At 43.2% G+C, this 20,737-nt stretch overlaps 1 protein-coding gene across 5 annotated transcripts in view; it reads left to right on the top strand.

Annotated features, from left to right (window-relative positions):
• Positions 1–20,737, top strand: part of Jph1 (junctophilin 1) — an 85,543-nt gene that overhangs the window by 1,077 nt on the left and 63,729 nt on the right. For all 5 annotated transcript variants that reach the window (XM_048420403.3, XM_048420402.3, XM_048420401.3 and 2 more), the window contains exon 2: positions 4,958–5,717. In XM_048420403.3, the coding sequence (XP_048276360.1) occupies positions 4,958–5,717 (760 nt within the window). The remainder of the gene's footprint in view (positions 1–4,957; positions 5,718–20,737) is intronic.

Genomic DNA, 20,737 nt, shown 5'->3' with positions numbered 1-20,737 from the left:
CCTAAAGATAGAAGCCAGAACCCCATAAGTAGGATGTTGGGGAGTTGGACCTTATGGAGGGTGTATTTTGAAGTGTCCTAGTTATGGGCAGCGAAGCGACCACCCAAAGCAGGTGAAATTCTTAATTTTCTCTCTAACTTTCATTTGGCTCCGTAAAGTACTTTGAATGAACAGAACTGTAATCTTTGCTGACCTGGAGATCTTTGGGCAAATTATTGATAAAAATGCTTTAGGAAAAAGGCAACAGAATTGCCATTTTTTAAAAAGGAAAAAAATTAAAAAGAGTATAGAGAATGCTATATCCCTGATATACATTAAAGGGTGTGACCTAAACACACCTGGATGCAATTTAACAATGTTTGCCATATAAACTGTGTATATTATAAGTCAGGATTCATTTTTCTCTCTAGGAAGAGCATACATTAGTGAAACAGGTGTCAAAACTTGATTAATTTCTTCGAAAACAAAGTCGAGGGAGACGAATGGCTTATGTTTTGGCAAAGTAATTTTTCTGATAATAAACAGAATCATATTTAATTGAAAAGGGTTGTAGGAGGCTATGTCACCTTTTGGAATTAAGCCGCTTCAGAGTTGGAGGATATTGAAGGGATCCAATTAAAAGTTTCTCCAGCCCACTGAAATCCCGTTATGCGATTGCTTACATAAAAGCTTATACAATTTGTACACTTCACTTGCTCAGAACACTTGGGCCGTGTTTCAAATGCAAAACAGCAGAATGGTAGGATTAAAAAAAAAAAGACATCTTTTCACCCTCCAGTATAAATAAAGGCTATGGGTCCCATGGATTAAAGGGGGGAGGGTCTTTATACTTTTCTGTGGACCCTGAGTGCCTTGGTAGTTAACAGGGACCTTGAGGGTTCGAAACTAGCAGAAAATAACTTGTTAACCGCGTTATGAATGTTTGTTTCTGGCTGGATTTTTTTTTTTTTTTTGGAAGCCCTAGCTCTGATATAACAAAATACTATGTTCAACGGTGGAAAAAAAATTTTTATGTGATTGTTGGATAGCCCTTATTTAGAGCATAAAATGGACTTATTTTTATTGTAATCTAATTACAATGTAGGCTTCTTTTAAAAGTTAAAACTCATTAAATGAAACCTGGTGGTTTAGAGTGTTGGTTAGACCTAGTAATCAAACCGCAGAGAGCACGGTAGAAGTCATCGCTGTGTCTGTGCCGCTTGTAAGGCCAAACGCACCTCCCAATGGCTATGAATAATCTGCCTTCTGTTTGAAACCAACTTTGAACATTTTAAAAGACAAAATTCGGCATCACCATAGCACTGTAGATTTCCTTTTCTACCAAAAAAACAACAAAACCCTGGTGTGCTGTAATCAGAACAAAATTTCAACACGCAGTTCACTTTTGCCTGCCTTCTCTGTGCTAGTCCGCTTCTCACGTCACCACGTTTTATTAGAAAGTCCGTGATTTAAAAAAAAAACTGGTCTACACGAAGCTATATTGCCACAGTTTATTCATATAGAGGTTTAGTCCAAGTGGGAGCGTCAGCCCTTTATTCCTAAGCATTAGCTTAATTCTGCCTCCCTTCCCGTGTATTTCGGGTGACAGTAGAGAGGGAAGTCGTAATTCCCTGTGAGAAGTATCACTTTATTTCACTAGAGATTTCTGTGTCAAGTGTTGCTGAAATAGAAACTCTCTAAATATTAAGAACCAAATGTATCATATGCATGAAATTCAAGTCTGGATTCCCAGATTCTTTTGTGCAAATTCCGATCTGCTATACTTTTTTTAAGAGACCTGCTATGGAAGGTTTTTAAAGTTTACTATGGAAGATTCTATAAAGATCCACTTTTCTGTTTATGTGTTTGAGTTGGGGGTCACATGTAGCCCAGGCTAGCTTCAAGCTGAGGATGACCTTGAACTATAAGCATCTCCCTCTCCGGGACCAGATGGGGATGGAATCTGGGCGTCATTCACATCAGACAAGCACACTACCAGCAGAGCGACAACTTCCACCTCATCCATGTGCTTCTGTTTTCTTTTCTTTTTTTTTTAATGGAATTATAGCTGCATATAGCCTTTTAAAGCATATAACGTTGGCACACAGCAGTCCAAGTTTGACTGAAATTCATTCCAATCTGGATGTCGTCCATTACAATAGTGGGCAGTTAAGATGGATAGACCTTTAAAAATCAGTCCTCAAATGAACACAATGTAAACTAAAACCTGGAAAAAAACATCCTTTGTTTTCGTATTAGATACGCACTGGAGTTTAGGGGTGGAAAATAGTAAATCACATCTCCTTTTGAACAAAAGAACTTGGAGACCACCTGCTTCATAAAGAAGTAGGTTCTGTTTTCTAGGTTCACTGATGAAAGCAAACCTCTTTAAAACTTCAGATCAACGACTTAGAATTTGAAAAAGCTGGTTTCTAGTGGTGCTGTGGGTGTCCTGGAGTAACTCTCCCCAATACTGTGATTTCACAGCAACATGGAAGGTGATGGGTACCTTCATTCCTTGTCCCTGCCCTAGTTCATAGCCCCAAAGATATTTAAACTTTCCAATTACTGCTGTTCTTTAAACAGCCCGAATGTTGAAGCTGCTCTTTGGAAAGTCTAACTCTTGGTTTGATGTTGGAGCTGTCATTGGGAGGAAAGCAGGCACTAGATGTCCATCAGAGTTTCGGATCTGCTAAGATGGGATTGTTTTGTTTTAAAAGACTAAATACTTACACCAAATAGCATCTTTCCCAATTATTTTAGCAAACTCATTCTGTAGAAAAGTTAGAATGATAGGAATAGGGCATTTTAAACAATAAACAATAAAATGTTGGTGACTTGTTTTAGTGTATAAGGTTGTATAACTTTCATCATGCTATTTAGATTTTATCTAGGAAAAGTCAAAGTTGAAAGTTTCCAATAATTCATTGTCTTTTCCTATTGGGGCAGCAGTGTTTGGAGATAGCTTTTTTTCAGTAGGAAGCTTATTACCATGAAAAATAAAAAAAAATTAAAAAACACTAACATTTTTTTAGACAGGGTCCAGCTGTGTAGCCCAGACATGGGAGCACATGACCCTCCTGCTGTCTCAGCCTTCCAGGTGCTGGCATTGTGGGCATGTATTCCCATACCCAGCTCCTGCAATGTTTGTATGTAACAGTCTTACCCTGTTTAGAGAGCTGCTGCGCCCCCACCCCCTTCAGGAGTTCATAGGTGTGAAGATCTACTTAGACTATGGCAGTCCTAGTACCAGACCCCTTAATATTTCATTGTTGCCCCATTGTTGTTTGTTTGTATGATATAAAATATGTCAGCACGAGAAGAGAAGGTGGTCTTGAAATTGATCCAAACCTTTGTCTTAGGAACAGTGCCTATTTACACAGTGATATAACACCACTAGCTCGCACGGGCATGGTGGTATGTGCTTGTAATCCCTACGTGTAGAAGCTAATGCAGGAGGAGTGAGAGTTCCGGGCCAACCTGAGCTACGTACTAAGACACCACCTTAAAAACTAACAGTACCCCCAATGGAATTAACACTTTTTGTATTAAAAATAAATATATCCCAACCACTGGAAACCTACAAGGTGATGTAAAATACGAAGTATAATCAAAAGACAGAACAAGATCAACACAGACTATACTCGTGATTTATTTTCCATGACATTGGAAATTGTTATGAACAACACCAAAGTGGTTACATTTACATTTGCTTCCAGATAGCTGTTCTGAAGTCATACTAAGGATAAAAAAATTTCCTTTAATTAAAGGAAATGGCCTTGACTTTGAAAATTCTAAGCTCCTTAGTTTAGTCTTCATTTCCTCCAAAGAATATTCTAAAACCCCTATCAGGTTATTTTTTAAACTTATCTTTGGTTATTAAGTAGAAAAACTCACTGAAAATAAGCTTATTTTATATGTCTATATTATATTCCTATTATATTATGTATTTATACTCTATAGTTAGACTTTTTAAAAGTATAATATTCATTGAGAAAATGTTCTGGATCAACAAAATTTTAATGGACACTGTCGAGTATTCTTCAACGATTTTAAAAATGTTTCTTTCATCCCATCAGTTCTTTCGAGCTCTTTAAACATAGTCTCCAGGCACCCGGAGACCACAAAACACATAAGCCATGAACGAGTCTGAAACATTTGCCTTCCTTTGAGAATCAGTTCCTGCCCTCAGGCATTTGCAGTGTGTGGTGAGATTGTCAGTGCTCTGGCTGAGACTAGGGAGAACCATACAGAGCATGGCCAGGAGAAAGCCAATTTAGCAAGTAATATGCCGCTGTGCCCCCCAACACACTGCTGTCAGGTCCTCAGGACTCAACAGTTTGCCCTTCCCTGAGTGTAGGATGTTTCACGTAGTAAAAGAACCAAGACAGCTCCTTAGACAACTCATGTCCCAAGTATTCTGACCACAGTTACTAGTGATCAACCTTCGTGCTTTTTAAAATGTTGTTCTGGGCATGAACCTCAAAACCATTTTTAGTTCAGTTAGTAAGACTGTGTTTGAAACCATGGCTAAAATACATTGTGTGGTGCCCCACACACACACGTGGCAGTCCCTAAATCTTGGATGCTTGCCGGAGGGGAAAGGTAATTCCCAATGATCACTTTTTTGTATTGGGGGAAAATGTGGTTCATGGCTCCAAGTGTGTAACTCACTGATAAAGCATTAGCCTAGTATATATAAGGTCTTAGGTCCAATTTCCAGAGAAACACCCTCACCAAACAATGGTTTCTATGCATGTCTACCACTCATAAAAATTTAAATAAAAAGCAGAAGTCTGGCTATCATTAAAGCCATAAGAGTCAAAGTCATTCACAGGTGGTTGAAAGGTGTTACCAGGTTGCCCCAAGACGTGTGTTTAATTAAACCCTGGCCCTTCCTGCCCAGGGTACTGTTCTCTCAGTGTGCAGATGTCGTTCCCCAAAAACTCACACACTCTGCCGATCTGTTCTCTCCAAGGTACCTACCAGGGCCAGTGGGCTGGAGGCATGCGGCACGGCTACGGCGTGCGCCAGAGTGTGCCATATGGCATGGCCACGGTGATCCGCTCCCCACTGCGCACCTCGCTGGCCTCACTGCGGAGCGAGCAGAGCAATGGTAGTGTCCTTCACGATGCTGCCGCTGCTGCTGCAGACAACCCGGCTGGCACCAGAGGTGGCTTCGTGCTTAACTTCCACGCGGATACAGAACTGGGCAAGAAGAAGGGTGGCCTCTTCCGTCGGGGCTCCCTGCTTGGCAGCATGAAACTGCGCAAGTCCGAATCCAAGTCTTCCATCTCCAGCAAGCGCAGCTCCGTCCGCAGCGATGCAGCCATGAGCAGAATCAGTTCCAGTGATGCCAACTCCACCATCAGCTTCGGTGACGTTGACTGTGATTTTTGCCCTGTGGAAGATCATGTGGATGCCACCACCACAGAAACCTACATGGGCGAGTGGAAGAACGATAAGCGCAATGGCTTCGGCGTCAGCGAGCGCTCCAATGGCATGAAGTACGAAGGCGAGTGGGCCAATAACAAGAGGCATGGGTACGGCTGCACCGTGTTTCCCGATGGCTCCAAGGAAGAGGGAAAATACAAAAATAATATCCTAGTCCGTGGAATAAGGAAGCAGCTTATACCAATCAGAAATACAAAAACTCGGGAGAAGGTGGATAGAGCAATTGAAGGCGCACAAAGGGCTGCCGCCATGGCCAGAACCAAAGTGGAAATAGCAAACTCAAGGTATGTAAATACAGGACGGGTGGTTTGGCTTAAGGTGGGGGTGGAGGTTCTCAGAACACTGCAATTTCCTCTATGTCTGCTGATGGTATTACCAAGTAGGTTCCGGTTCACTTAGAGGTGGGGGGATACTGAAAATGATCGACTCCAAAAAAATGAGAGTGAGAAACCATTTTCATAAGGTGTTGAAGGAACGTGGGGCAACCTTTTTCTTCCAAGTTTTGTCCCTAATATTTAACAACCTTATCAAGTTCATTCAGACATCCTTCTAAGTCCAGAAAGTTAATATTATTAAAAGTACCTCTGAAATACTGCCACTGCTTTGTGTGTTTAAAAAAAAAATCCCTTTGTGTAGAAACATACCTACAATATAGGCTATATACTTTCATTACAATATTAAGCTGAACATATTTACAACTCCTCAGTAAGATTATTCTAACCTAGTAGGTTAAAATTCTGTTCATTGAGGCCTTCTAGGTGAAACCAGCTTTGGGAAAGATGCAGAGGTCTAGGCAAGACAAAAGCGGAAAGGGTCAGGATGAAATCTAGAATGCATGTTGAAAAAGCCAGAGCTCCCCCACAGGCACAAGACAGGGGACCAAGGCTGGGAAGGATCGCCCCAGTCTGTGCAGGAAAGATTAGATCCCTGGTGTATTAAAAGGAAGGGGGTAGAGAGAACTTAACATGGACAGATGGGATTCTTACTGTACCAGGGTTGGAAAAAAGTAGAGCAGTCAAGAGGGGGGCTGGCCTAAGCAAGAGAAAACGGGTCAGTAATGGACAAAGGGATGCGGGAGGAAACTGGTCAGTAAGAGATGGGCAAAGGGACGCAGGAGGAACCGGGTCAGTGAGAGATGGACAAAGGGATGCAGGAGGAACCGGGTCAGTGAGAAATGGACAAAGGGATGCCTATTGGTGTGGGAGAGTTCTGTGCTTGAGAAACTAGAAACTAAGCTCCATGGTTCAACATGAGGAATGGCAGCACCTGTTAGAGTTTTATCAAGGATAGGTACCCTCGGTTAAACAGGGTGGTTTTGCTTGGAGGTTTTAGTTTTAGGGCTTAAGGACTGGACATAGTTATGTGTGATGTCAGACATAAATTTGGCGTAGAATATTTAAAATCCTGTTTCTTCTTCAATAGTATTCATTCGCCTTAGTCAGCCGTCCTCTGAAACCACAAAATATTAGCACATCTTCGGGTTTTCATTCTTAGTACTGAATCGGTGAGTAGTCTCACCCCTTTTGGTTGGACCGTAGGAAGTTTACAGTACTTGACCATCTTTTAAAGATTTATTATTTACATATAAGTGTCTGTGAGGTTCTGTGTACCACATGCTGGGCTCCCTAAAGGTCAGAAGAGGATGTCCGGTGCCCTGGAGCTGGAGCAATAGACACTTTGGAGGTACTGTGTGGACGCTAGAGACTAAACCCTGGTCCTCTACTAGAGTAGCACATGCTCTTAATGGCTGAGCCATCTCTCCAGCTCCAGTATTTGAACCTTTAATGCACAAAATTGCTAACTTCATAACTGTTCTTTAATACTTCAAGAATCCTTAATTCATTTTGTTTTGTTTTGAATGCTCCTGTTTTAGGAGCACTGTTGGATGAAAAAGCTCACATTTTTGTATTCTATTAGCACTCACTGTTTTCCTCAACTCCAACTTGTACACAGGGTTTCTCGCGCGCTCTTTCCTGAGCATCCTCTCTCGTAATGGTTTTCTTTGCTAAGCTATAGATCTGCATACATTTCAGGGTGCTTGGCCCCTGCAGTCTCGCTGGCTTTCATGGCCCTCGTTTCCCATTTAGAGCTGACAGTGCATCCTTTGCTTGCTAGGCCCTAATCTCTAATATTAAACACGCTCCTGGAATCTTCCATTCCATCCTCTCCTTACAACAAGTTAGTGACACACTGCAGGCAAGTTCAGGCTTAGTGGATGGGATGTAAACCTGTGCGGAACACTCTTGCAAATGATGTATTCTAACTGTTGGTTTTTTTTTAAATTGTTGAAATTAGAGGAAATCACCTAACTGAGGGGCATACTTGTGGCACAGAGATGATATCTATCCTAACGTCATCAAATGTTTCCCCAAATCAATGCTACATTCTTCTGCTGAAAGACTTTGAGAGAGTAGCATGTAGTTTGGGGACATTGTGTCATATGCTAACATATTGTATCGTATAGTTATTAGTTCAGACATCTTTTGATCTTAGACTTTCGGCAGCTCAGATTTCATTTAAGAACTTAGAAATACATGATGCATTATGCTAAATGAAATAAGCTAGGGACGGAAGGACAAATACTACTTGGTCCCACTTAAATTCATCATCAGTGACTATCATGGGTCCCAGCTTTGCTGCTAAAGAAATCTTAGCTAGCAGAGCAGCTGTGATTATTTCAAGAAGGGAGCACGCCTAGCCACCCTTAAGCTTCCATGCCAATGGCTGACCTCAGCCTCCCTGCTATGTAGATGGCATGCTCTCTGAGAGACTTTCAGACCAGGGAGAATATGCCAGCATCCAAACCCAGACCCCTTGTCTTTCCTTCACCCATGTTTACCTGCTGATGGGACCTGACCGGCTGGGCTTGCTTCACTGAACTGTTCCTAAGAATGGATCCCTTATAGCATTGTGTTTGTTGTATAGATGTCTGTCTGGGTAGAGAAGACTAAAGGTCATAGCTCCAGAACTTGAATGGCTCTGAGGTCTCATCTGATACACTCCCCTCAGATTCAGAGGTAGAGATTGCCCACTGTCCATCTGATTGCCCTGCTCCCAACACTCAAGGACCATTCCCTCAACTCCTTCTCCAGCAGTTCCTTCAGTCTTCCCTGTCCTTTCAGTCCTGTGTCTCATCCGGTCACCATCTACTCCATCGTGGCTCCAGTAATTCCTTAGGTGAGATGCTCAAGAGGCTCCTACTACCTGAGAAAAAATATTGTAAGGAAGAGAAAGCATTTGGTTGACAGAGCAAGCGAGAAGAGATCCTTCCAGAGCCGTACTTCTTTAGAAACTCTGGCTATTCAGGGAGGAGTGCAGTCAAAAGCAGGTGTTAAGCCAAACCTTGGGAAACATCCGTCAGAGAAGAGGGATGAGAGTACAGAGCACTGACCTAAAGCCACTGAGGGTCTAAATGTGCGTTCATGCTGGGGTCACCCTATCACCTCAAGAAGAGGCAAACAGCTAGGTTAGAGAGCTCCCAGGAATGACTCATTCTGCTCGCCTGTCCTGCTGCCTTTCTCTGAAGTTAGTGGGGCTCACTGGTGTGGCTGTCCAGGCTGCGGTCTGGAGATGTCTGTAACCAGGGAACAGGACAAGTAGTTGTGAGGGACTTGTGCTGCCCCCATTGACCTTCTAGTGTCAAGAACAGTCTCTGGACAGGAAATGTTGAGAGGAACACTCCTCCCTACTAGCCCCAGATGTACGACTGTCATCACAGGCGTGGATCTGAGCAGTGCAGAAACAGAGTGTATGAAGGGCCTTGGGCTCAGATGACCTGATGCACAGGTCAGCTTGCTGTGTCTGTCTTCAGAACTCTTGGGCGAATTCCACACTCACCCGTTATAGAGTTACATATGAAAACACCTCACACTTTTCTGTAGGACTTTTAAAGGCTGCTGGGCATACTTTTACAGTTCCATGTCCCCTTTCCACCAGAATGTATCCTTCTTTCAGAGTGGAAGCCTTTCTACTTGGAGCTTTACCCTGGCTCCCCCGGCCGGCTCTTCAGTCCTCACTCATGTCAGTAAGCGTCCACAAGGAAGGTACACAGGACCCCACTCTTTCCACCCCATTTCCATGCTCCTCAGTATGGGTTAAGTTCCCATGTTTATCGAGTTGCCATTGCATGGCAGGCATATATTGATTCCATATGTTCTTCCCATATGGAATGGGAAGAACTGACCCTGCTGGTATCTCTGTTCTCTTCTGTGTCCCCAACATGAGCTTGGATCAGGGGATCAATAGATAGTGAATTAAATTCTCATCACTCAAGGTTTGAATACTGCCAGGGCTTCTGACATGGTTTTGCAGTGCATCTATGAACGGGAGTTTGAAGAAAGAAAGTGTAGTGCTAACATTTTGCTGTGCCGTAATCTGATAGTCAAGGAAGTGTAGAAGAGGCAGAAGTGATGTACCCCTCTTCCTGGCGAAACCAGCCGGACTACAGGGTACGGTTAGGGGAAGAGCTATAAGCCAACAAGGTGTCTCCATTCTCCGTGGGAGCTGAGCTGGTCCAATAATAAACAGTAATTCTTCTACAGATTGGGAAGCCCCAGGCATTCAGTCCACAGTGATTATAATAACATTGGTTCATTCTGTGCATGTGACAGCAACCAAGTGTGAGCGAGCCAGAGAGAGAGAGAGAGAGAGAGAGAGAGAGAGAGAGAGAGAGAGAGAGCACCTTTCGTCTCCCAAGAGCCAACGTTTCCTGAATATTCAGCTGTCTTTATTTTATTTGATTTTTCTGAAAGTTTGTCTTGTTCTGCCTCTTTCTTGGGACTGTTTTCTTAATCTGAATCATATCTGTGCCTGACATAGGAAGTCAACCAGGATAGATAGGTCAGTCCTTCATAAAAATCTTTCACTCACTTCACACTTCACTTGTGAGCAGTTAAAATTCAAAGTCACCTGTGAGTCAGTGCATGGTGTGGATCCAAAACAAACTGATTACTACTGATTCTAGCTGTGGGGGTGGGGGAGATTTAGACGGCGAGCTGTTCTTCATTCTGTACCAAGTTGTGGAAAGTCAAGTCACTGAAGTTCTCAGAATCTATTAGAAGAAAAATATTCTTCCTCTTCAGAGTCAAAATGAAAAGTTGGTATCCTGCTTGCTTTTCTTTTTTCTGCTGTCTTAGCAACTTTTGTTTATTCAGTGTTTTTGAAACAGCCTTGCTGCTGTCTTGCCCACACTGGACTTAAACTAGTAATCCTCCTGTCTCAGCCAACTAGTAATCCTCCTGCCTCAGCCTGCAGAATCTTGGCATGGCGGGCCAAGACACCCAGTCTCTATTAAGAGCGATTTCATGCTTCTTTTTCTGATTTTTTGTCATTGTTCTTCCACTGGGGGACTAGTTAATTCTTAGGTCTGAGCACAGTACACAATAGTTTCTTGTTTGTTTAGTTTTTACTTTTATCGATTCATTGTAGATTTCACAGCATGCATTCGAATCCCACTTATTCCCCTGGATCCACCCTCTGCCCTTGTAACTTGTAACCCCCAAAACAAAACCAAGTAGAAAGGAAAAACCAAAAACCAAAGCAACAAAATCCAACACTGACAACAAAGCCAGGAAGAAAGTTGTGGAAGCTGTAGTGTGGCCTGTTGAGACACAGTGTAGCCTTCAGTCCATTCATGCCCACTTGCAAGTGTCCATTACCGTGAGTCTTTGGTCTGGCTCAAGGCCTCTGGTCTCTGTCACACCTCTGGTAATGGGCTTCCACAGGGGTCCTCCCAGACATCGGGTCATTATCCTGTGTAGTGGAGATTCTGCTGTTTTGGATCTGTAGGTTAGTCCCTTTCACATGCTCCAAGAGTTCATAGATGGGGTGGCTGTTGGGGTGGGCCAACTCATAGCTCCAGTTCAGCACAGTAGTTTTTGCGTGAGGATGATTTCTTTCTAACTTAGAAACTACCTGATCAAGGACCCTACTCAACAGATAACACAGATGTGCCCCACTGAGCAGAGCGGTATCATCCTTGCCTGGATGTTGGTGTTCTTCACATTATCATCCTGTGCACTTTACGCCAAGCTGGACCCCATGAGCACAGTTGTAAGCGCCAGCCTGCTCCATGGGGCTTAGGATGTGGCTCAGGGTAGAGTACCGGCATAGTATGAAGCTATGGGCTTGATCCTCAGCATCACACACACGTAAGGACCCCATTTCCAGCATCTTAAGCTTCTTACCTGTATGAAGCCAGTGCACGATCTATAGGCAATTATATTTTTAAGAGGCAAGAAAACGAAGCATTCTTAAAAGGTATGCTTCTCCTCTTTACCAAAGAATGTGTGTTCCTGCAGGAGCAAACAAGGAGCCTGCCCTAACTTCTTCCCCCTTACTCATCTGTGGAGTATTTAATGACAGACACAGCTTCTCCGTTTCAAGGCCCTGAAGCCTTCCCTAGGATCCTCTGTGGGTGTGCAGAGAGAACAGCTGGACCCAGAACGATGACCTCCCAGGGACAGTTCTGTCCTGCCCCCGAGCCAGGAGTGAGGCTTGGCTGCTGGAGTGCTGGAAGGCGTAACTCGGGGACACAGAGAAACTGCTGTGGCAGTTCTGTCCCTCAGCCCTGATGTTACATCCCTCCCCTGCTATTTAACAGCCCACTGCACACAACTCAGGAGCACATTGTTAGGAGAGCCTTCTAGAGCCTTCCCATACCTTCGTTAGGCTGTCTTGCTTCTAAGGACCCTTCTTCCAAACCTCTTTCTCTACCTCCCATATCTGGGCTCATCAGGAAACTCAGACAATGAGGTAGGCATGTGTTTTGATGACGTAGATGTAACCACATACAAATTTAGTGAAAATTAGTGTTAGGCTGCAATCAGTGCCACACTGTTAACCAGACTTTCAGACTATTACAGACATTCTTCTGAAAGCCCGAGTGGTAGAGGCATGGTTCTCAGTTTGACTAAACAAGGCAAGGAGAAGATGTTCTATGTGCTATGCATGGGAGTTGAGGCAGTATTTAGTCCTGCAGAGACTGGTGTAGTGAGAACTGGCTTGAAAATAGAAATAAAGACTGAAATTAGCTAGGTTTGAGGTCATGTGTTGACTGACTCTCAACTGTAGCAGTTGGAGTTCACTTTGTACAAATTTCAACAAATTCAATCTCATTTAGTGTGAAATAGGACACATTCCTCATACTCTAAATATGAAGAATTGAGGCAACAATATCTTAAGTGTAGCTGTGTTTATAATGAAAGCCATAGACTTTTGTGTTCGCTGGGAAGCCCCTCGGAATTGTGATGGCATTCACAACCCTGTCCTGTATGTGCTCTGGCCTCAGCTCTGAGGTGGGGATGCTGTGCCTTTGGGCGAGTGGCAGAATCCCATGTGCAAGTGAGTACAGCTGTTTGCGCCTCCCAACAGCAGCTGCCAGCAGCCCGAGCTCCCCACTCGCAACTTTCCATTATGGATTAAGCTGACTCCGCCAATCTCCCTCTCCTCAAGACACCAAACTGGACGCTTGCAAGACTAGCGCCTTGCAAATCTTTGAGATGCTTTTCTTATTATAGATGAAATATGAACATTGTGTTTAGGAACGGGATCCAGCAAATGCCAAAGGTATTTATGTAAGTCATTCAGCTTTAGTACAACGGCCTCCTGAGAATAAAAGCAAATCAGCCTTTCAGAATTTTGACCTTCTGCTTCAGTTGGTGTTTCACATTTGTTGTATAATATGCTAAATTCAAACTAAGCTGCTTTCTGAGAAATTTAATTAATATGTAAGGAGTCAAGATTGGCTTCAAAGTGCTGTACTCTTTTGAAGACAATCTTCTTAGGAGTTTGAAACTTATTAAAGGCAACTGGTGTGTGTGTGTGTGTGTGTGTGTGTGTGTGTGTGTATGTGTGTGTATTCACATACATATGCATATATACACATATACATAGTCACTTTCTAGCACTTTTTAAACATTGCCAGAGAGTAATACATAATTTGCATTTGATTTTTGCTAATTTTTGCTGACTTAAATATTTTTCAAATTTAATGATATCCAATAATCAAATTTTGGTTTCAGTTGTCAAAAGTCTTTTTTATGTTTTACTACACTGGTATGAAATAATTTTTAATTTGGTTTTGTATCTTCAAGATTTCATACTTTTGTTTTCATGTATCGGGACTTGAGATACAAGTGAGGACCCACTTAGTCAGAATATACATGGGAGAGATATGCCACTGAAGCCAGCAGTTTAGGGCTCAGGTGAGAACAAAGGCACATCAAGCAATGGAAGTTAGTCAAAGACTGAGCAAAGCCACTTTGGAGAGGAAAGGGTGTATGTGTCATCCTACAGCTCCCAGGTCACTAGTCCTTTACTGAGTGACGTCAGGGCAGGACTCTAGAGGCAGGAACCAAAACAGACCATGGAGGAATGCTTACTGTCTCCATCCCCACGGCTTGCTTAGCCTGATTTTATATAACCCAGGACCACCTGTCCAGTGGCCTGGACCCTCCTACATCAATCATTAATCAAGAAAATGATTGCTCATGGGCCAGTTTGAAGGAGGCAGCTCTTCACTTGAGGTCCCCCTTTTTACCCTAGTTTTGTTGACATTTAACCAGCACAAAATACATATTAACCAGCCCATTTTCTAAGACTTGATTCTTAGTGAAATATGAATTTTAGTCATTCTTTGAACCTATCAGTTTTCAAGTAAATGCACAGTTATTACTAAGACTTTTCCTAATAGACTTTATGTAACATGAGGGCCGGCTTGTTGGGGCCTCCGACACCCCACAGCCGGCAAGTCCCAGAGAATCAATCACACAGAGATCTCTATAAGTTATAAAACTGATTGGCCCATTAGGTCAGGCTTCTTATTAGTCCTTGTAACTTATATTAATCCATTATCATTATCTATGTTAGCCACAGGGCTCAGTACCTTTCTCAGTGTGACAGCTTACATGTTGCCTCTTTGGTGGTCTGCGCAGGAATGGCGGAGGGAGCTTCCTGTTTTCCTAGAATACTCCCAGTCTCTTTGCTCCACCCCTACTTCCTCTCTGGCTTCCCTGCCTATACTGCCTGCCTGGCCAATCAGCATTTTATTAAAATATGATTGACAGAATACAGACAATTCTCCCACACCAACTTTAGTTGGGGCAAATTTTAAAAAATATTACCTGTGGAATAATCAATTATTGCTGTGAGTTTAGATATCACAGGGGAGGAGTTTATTCCTGTATAAGACTGGGAGCAGGCTTCTACAGGTGGCATCTAGCCTGAGGCTCCCAGGATGAGCGGATCTTTTCTAGAAGGTGGAGTCGTGGAGTAGAGTACACAACACAATTATCTACTAATTAGGGCATGGTGAAATGCCGAATGTGATTGGAGCTCTGTGGGGAATGAGCTGAGGCTTACTCTAAGATAGGGTAATACTGTTAATAGGTGTTCAGCAGAAGACTTACAGGATCATATTTAGAAAGCTCGCTCTGGGTGCTGGTAGTATAGGGTAAGCAAGGGCAGTCGAACCAGGAGCGGGTGACATGGGCACCTGCCAACTGCTACCCAAGACAAGAGCCCGCCCTTGAGCTTCGCAGGGCAGTGGGAGATGGAACGAAAAGCCCATGCCAGACCCACCAGGGCCATCCTAAGTGGTTGAGCGGGTGTGGGAAGAGTGAGCCTAGCTCTGGAGTTCCGGGTTAGGCTGGCTAGATGGAGCCCTGATTATTCAGAATATTGAGTTTCATCTTTTTTCATTCATTCTTAAAAATGCCGGGGGGGGGTGACTTTCCACCTGCCTCCATCACCTAAGTTGGCTAATTGCAGTCATTCAACACCAGGCCTAGCTCAATTTGGAATTTGACTTCTTAAATTTCTAACTGATAATGGGGAAGAACTCAGGGAAATTTACACAGTACTTCCTTCCACAGTTCAGATCCCAACTTTACAGAACCAAGATATTTATAGGGCATGCATAAAAAGAAGAATTCTGTGCGTGTGTTACCTGACACAACTCTTTCTAAAAGGGGCAAGTAGAACAGTTCTCACATTCGGTGACTAGAAATCTCTTGCCTTGTGACAACTCATTCAGGTATTTGGGTTTGTGAAACAGTGCTTTCTAAGATATGTGTTCCGGAGACCTACCCAGAGAGCAAGAAGTGTATTGTTAAACTATTTTTTTTTAACTTGGCAACATCCTAGAACAAAATATCATTTTTGCAAATTATTATGCTACAGAAATGCCATTGAGCAAACATTTAGATAGTGCAAGCGCTGTCCAAATATGACACTAAGCCCTAGAAATACGACGATGGGTAAGAAAATACCCAGCCCAGTGCAGAGCACTGCTGTGTGTCCTAGTGCCATGGAGCAGTAGGATGGAGAAAGACCCTCCCAGGAGGCAAATGACACAGCTTTGGCGAGTTTTTCAACAGACATTTGACTGTGGACTCTACACAGGCAGCTTTCTCTACCTGCAATGTCTTCCCATCAGATCATCTTCCATTGCCTAGCCTCTCTCAGGTGTTGTGCTTATAATCCATAGGGGCTATAGCTAAGTGAGAAACTGAATCAACTTCCCCACCTTCTCTCTCTTCATCCTTGTGTTTTGGGGGGTGGTTGCTGTTTTGAGACATGGTCTTACCATGTCACCCTGGCTGTCCTGGAACTCACTATGTACACCAGGTTGGCCTCAATCTCACAGAGATCCACCTGCTTCTGCTTCTAGAGTTCTAAAGTGTGTGCCAATATGCCCAGTACTAAAAATATCTCTTAAAATACGAGAACTTGATGATTATAATCGTGATAATAGAATTTCGTGTCATATTTGGAAGAGAGTACATTGGCTGACGGCAGGCACTCTGGTTCTCTGACTCTCGGGGTCTTTTTCACCTCCCTTCCTAGATTTTCCCTGCCTTATGAAATTATCAAAAATATTTAAAATTTTTCAGAATTAAATTATTTTTAAACTCTATTAGATAGAATTTTGAGAGGTCGTAGAATCCTCTTAGCAGTATTTGGATCCAGAGATTTCTAAGTCAGCTGTTTGATTTGTAAATTAATTTCTGCTGCTGTTTCCAGATGAAGCAGTATGGGCAACACTAAAACATGTCTCCTAAGCTCAGGATGCACTAATGCATGATCTTCGTCCTTGGTCTGAGGATGGTAGCCTGGTTGATAATACCATTTGGCCATAGGAAGAGCCAAGTGAGAAGTTTCCTGGTACCTGGACGTGGAGAATTAGGAGATTGCAAAACAAGTGTGTGGCAGATCCAGGCTGAGGTCCCCAAAATGTAACATCGGAAACTAGATGATTCTCATTCTCTGAGTTTTGAAAACTGGGGAAGTTATTTTTTTCTTGAAGCCATGTTCACTCCTTAGGTTCATAAAGGCTGGCCTAGCCAGGAGCAATAGGTTTATGGTGCAAAACAGAGATCTCACCTCACAGAGAAGAAAAGATAGTTTATTCTGAGTCAAATATGAGTGGCCATAGCCCAGGAACACAGCTTCAGATTGCCTTGCATGGCATAGGCCACTGGGGAAGTGGTTACATGAACACTCATTCCAAGTGGTAAGTCACAGAGCATTTACAAAAACACTAGTGGAAACTACAGATAAGAAGGTGGCAGCAAAAGTGCCCTAGGCTTCAGATGCCGCCTGGTGGCATTCTTAGCTTCGGGATTAGTAGACTCTAGTGGCCTGCTAAGGGTACTTTTCCAGGAGTTTGATGAACCGTTGTAGAGGTGTCATGACAGACACAGACTTCAGCAGTGAGTGGCTAATAAAGGAACTAACGATAGTCTAAGACAATTTGATTCTGGATCTACCATGTCTCTAGAGTCTACAACCAGGAGATTCTAATAATCACCCACTCACCATTGTAGACTCTTGAACATAGAGATGACTTTTCCTCTCTCTAGGAACTTAGTTCTTGGTATTTACTCATAGTTTACATCTTCCCACCGTTTTCTTGAACCGATAATATTATTGGATAGGCACAAATCTTGCAGGTGTTAGTATATCATGGTACATTCTAAGGGGAGAAGGGTCGCTGAGGGCGAATGAGACTGAGCTCTGAAGAGTGAGGGGAGAAGTAGATGGTGGCAGATGTGCTGGAGACGGAGGAAGATGCAAGCAGATGCAGTAGACAGGAAACGCACACAGTGTAAGTTCACACAAGCAGTTGGATTGTACGGTTTCCACGGGAGTTGGACTGCCTCTGGGAAGACATTCTTTCTCCTCCCCTGCAGCCTATCACAGGGAGATCTTGAGAGTTCCTTCTCTTCTACTAGGTACACCGTGAGCATGAGATGAGGCATAGATAGAAATTTGTACTTTTCAGACTTCCTAGGGTGTTTCAAGTGTGGAAAGTAGACATTGGGTTGTGTTGAGATGTGATTTTGGAGGTTTGCAGACTGTGGGAAGTCTTAGAAGGGATTTAAACAGAGTCATCAGGATGTGAGGTGTGTGTTCTCGCTGACACGGAGGAGAGAGAGGGGTTCAGTAGAGCCTTATCTGTAAAGATTATTTCCTTTTTAAAATAATATTTTGTGTTTGTTTATATTTTTATTTTTTAGAATATATTTTTTTTTTGTTTTTACACACATCATTGTACCCTGAATATTTATCTTAATCATTAGTCCCCTGTCCTGCTTTCAAATAGAAGCCACTCTTAAGATGTGTATCTGATATTCTAATGCCTCTGTTAGGTTAACAGAAAGATTTCCAGGATTTGCATGGCTTATTCCAAGCATATGAAACGGTTCATCTTTCTGGTTCCTTTTCTTATCAGTGACATGAACCAGATTGCTAAAGAAAACTCAAGTCTTAGCTCTTACCAGAAATGTGGATCCCCCCTCCTCTGTCTGGTTTTGAACCAGACTTGACATTTCTTAGATTACTCGATAAACAGAGTAGAACAATATGACATTCTGCTTTCTGCTTGTCCTCAGTCAGAGTTGGCGGGGAGAAAGGGAAAGGGCCATTTCCTTTAAATTTGCTTCTCTTTTATTAGAGATTACTGTGATTTTTATTCAGCTTGAAATCCTGATTAAAATAAAAAGCAGTGACAATGAAACTTTACAAATATTGCAAAATTATGACATCATTGATAGGGTTTTTACATTGATTGGATATGGGGAATAGAATGTTAAATTTGAGACAATAACAAAATGTGCAAACTCAGCACGAATGCTACCCTGATCCAGTCCTTAGTACAAAGCCACTCTGGCTAGGTGTGATGTTTGGCATTGCTGCATGCAGGTCTCGTTGCTTGGCAGAATAAGCTCTAAATAGCTCCATTCATTAAAGGGAAAAAATCCCTCTCACTGGCCAGCAATGGCCAGAAGCAGCTTTCTGTAATCTCCATTCATGTCACTTGCACTCATTTGTGCTTAGATCTTCCGATACATCTGGGCGAACATCTGTTTATCTGAACAAGGTCATTCTGGCTTCACGTAGCTACAGTCGGGACCAGGGTGGACTCATCTGCGCCAGCGCCTTTCATGGAGTTGCTCAGCAAAGGCAGGCAAGCAGTTTAGTGTAAGATGACCGTCAAGCCACTTTCAGTGTATCCATAAGACTCTCGGCCCACACTGCTTAGGGAATCAGCTTAGCCGTCCTGGAATAGCCACCACAGTAGCTTTCTGTTGGGAGGAGCTTCTTGTGTTGAGCACCATGTTGAAGTGGACCCATCTGTCCATAGCCTCCCCTCAGCAGCCTGACAGGGGCTGAGTGTCTTCCTAGCCATCTGGTGGCTTGCTCTGTGGTTCTCACCACTGTCTCCCTCTCACGTGCTCGTGGAGAGACATTCAAACTGTTCTGAGATTTCTGGCCTAATGTCCTCCCCAAACTCTTGTCCAAATTCTAATTGATAACCTCTAACAATGTCTCGAATTTCTTGATGCTTCCTGTGCACAAAATCTCTGTGAGCACATGTTCCTGAGCCCCTGTTCTTGTGTTGCTTTCTGTAAACCCTGGGCATCCTCATATGCAGAAGACATGAACAAGGCAAGGGCTGGTTCCTCCAGATCTGCACTCAACTCCATCTTGAGATCTTTATTTAAACCCTTGCCTTACATGGTCTTACACACTGTAAAATGAACTTGACAATAAAAAGGTTTTTCTCTTGGAGTGCTGAGGATTAAATCTAGGGCCCACACATGCTACACAAGTGCTCAGTACTGCACTGCACCCATAGCCAGTGAAAGTGTACTCTCTTCGCTTCAGTAGCATACAGTAACTCAACCTGTTCCTGCAGTTATCAAAACCTGATTGTCAAGGAAGGGGACAATCTATTTAATTCCACAAGGAAAAACAAGAGCAAGAAAATCATACCTGAGGATTGGTTTGTTTAAGTGGTTTTTTTGTTTGCTTGTTGCTTCAGCATCTTCTATGCTGTATGATTTTGGGTTTTAAAGTTCACTTAGTCAGCTTTAATGTTCAGCTGCTGTATTTGTCACGCTTGAGCCTTCACTGCGTATCATAAACATGTTTCTAGGGGAATGGGATAAACCGCCAAAAGGAAGAGGAAGACACCAGGGTGGGTGGGTGCTAACTCCGAGGAAATGACAGGTAAAGTGGTGTGAATACTGGGAATTCTGGCACAGTGACTGTGCCTGAGGCCAGGCAGAATTGGTTGGGCATGATGTCATAAGGAATTTGGTCAGGACCGAGCCAGAGCCCATGTAATTCCAGCACTCAGAAGGCAGGAGGAGGATCCTGAGTTCAAGGGCAGCCTAGGCTATGTTACTGAAACCTAGTCTCAGAGAAAAAAGGAAGTTGATCAGGGAGCAGCATTCTAGAGGGAAGCTCAGGCATGAATTACCAGAGATGATAGAGGTACTGCCAAGGGGGGAAGCCATCTGTACCTGGTGGTTCGTAACTTAAGGAGAAGGGACACTCAAAAGCATTGAGCTCACCTGTGGGCCTTAGTTGTGGACTAGCTCTGGGTCTTAGTTTCACAGGTTCCTGGTTTCTTCCTGTTCTGTTACTGCTTCTGAGTGGCTCACTGCCAATAGCAGCTGGAAACAGGGATGTTTCCTGAGCACACACCTTCCTCCTGCCCTCGTCCTGCCACCAGGAAACATGACCCATTAGGTTCCCAAGTATTTGGAGAACAGTGGTATTACTTCCAAAACTTCTGAAAAATCAGTGTTGTTGGTATGTAGCAAAGAATGTTTTGATTTGCAATAGGGAACTAGGCTAGAAACACGAGATACAGCTTTACTGTAATATTTGATCTTGCGCTCCAACCTCACCTGAAAAGCCTTAGTCATAGTATACATACAAGAACGCACAACCGGAGAGCTGGCGAGACGGCCCAGCAGTTTAAGGCGCTTGCTACCAGAGCCTGGTGACCTGA

The sequence above is a fragment of the Myodes glareolus genome, chromosome 16 (assembly GCF_982192425.1).
Source record: "Myodes glareolus chromosome 16, mMyoGla1.1, whole genome shotgun sequence".
NCBI lineage: Eukaryota > Metazoa > Chordata > Mammalia > Rodentia > Cricetidae > Myodes > Myodes glareolus.
Note: the sequence above shows the minus strand (reverse complement) of the source record. Positions and strands in the feature narration are given on the sequence as shown.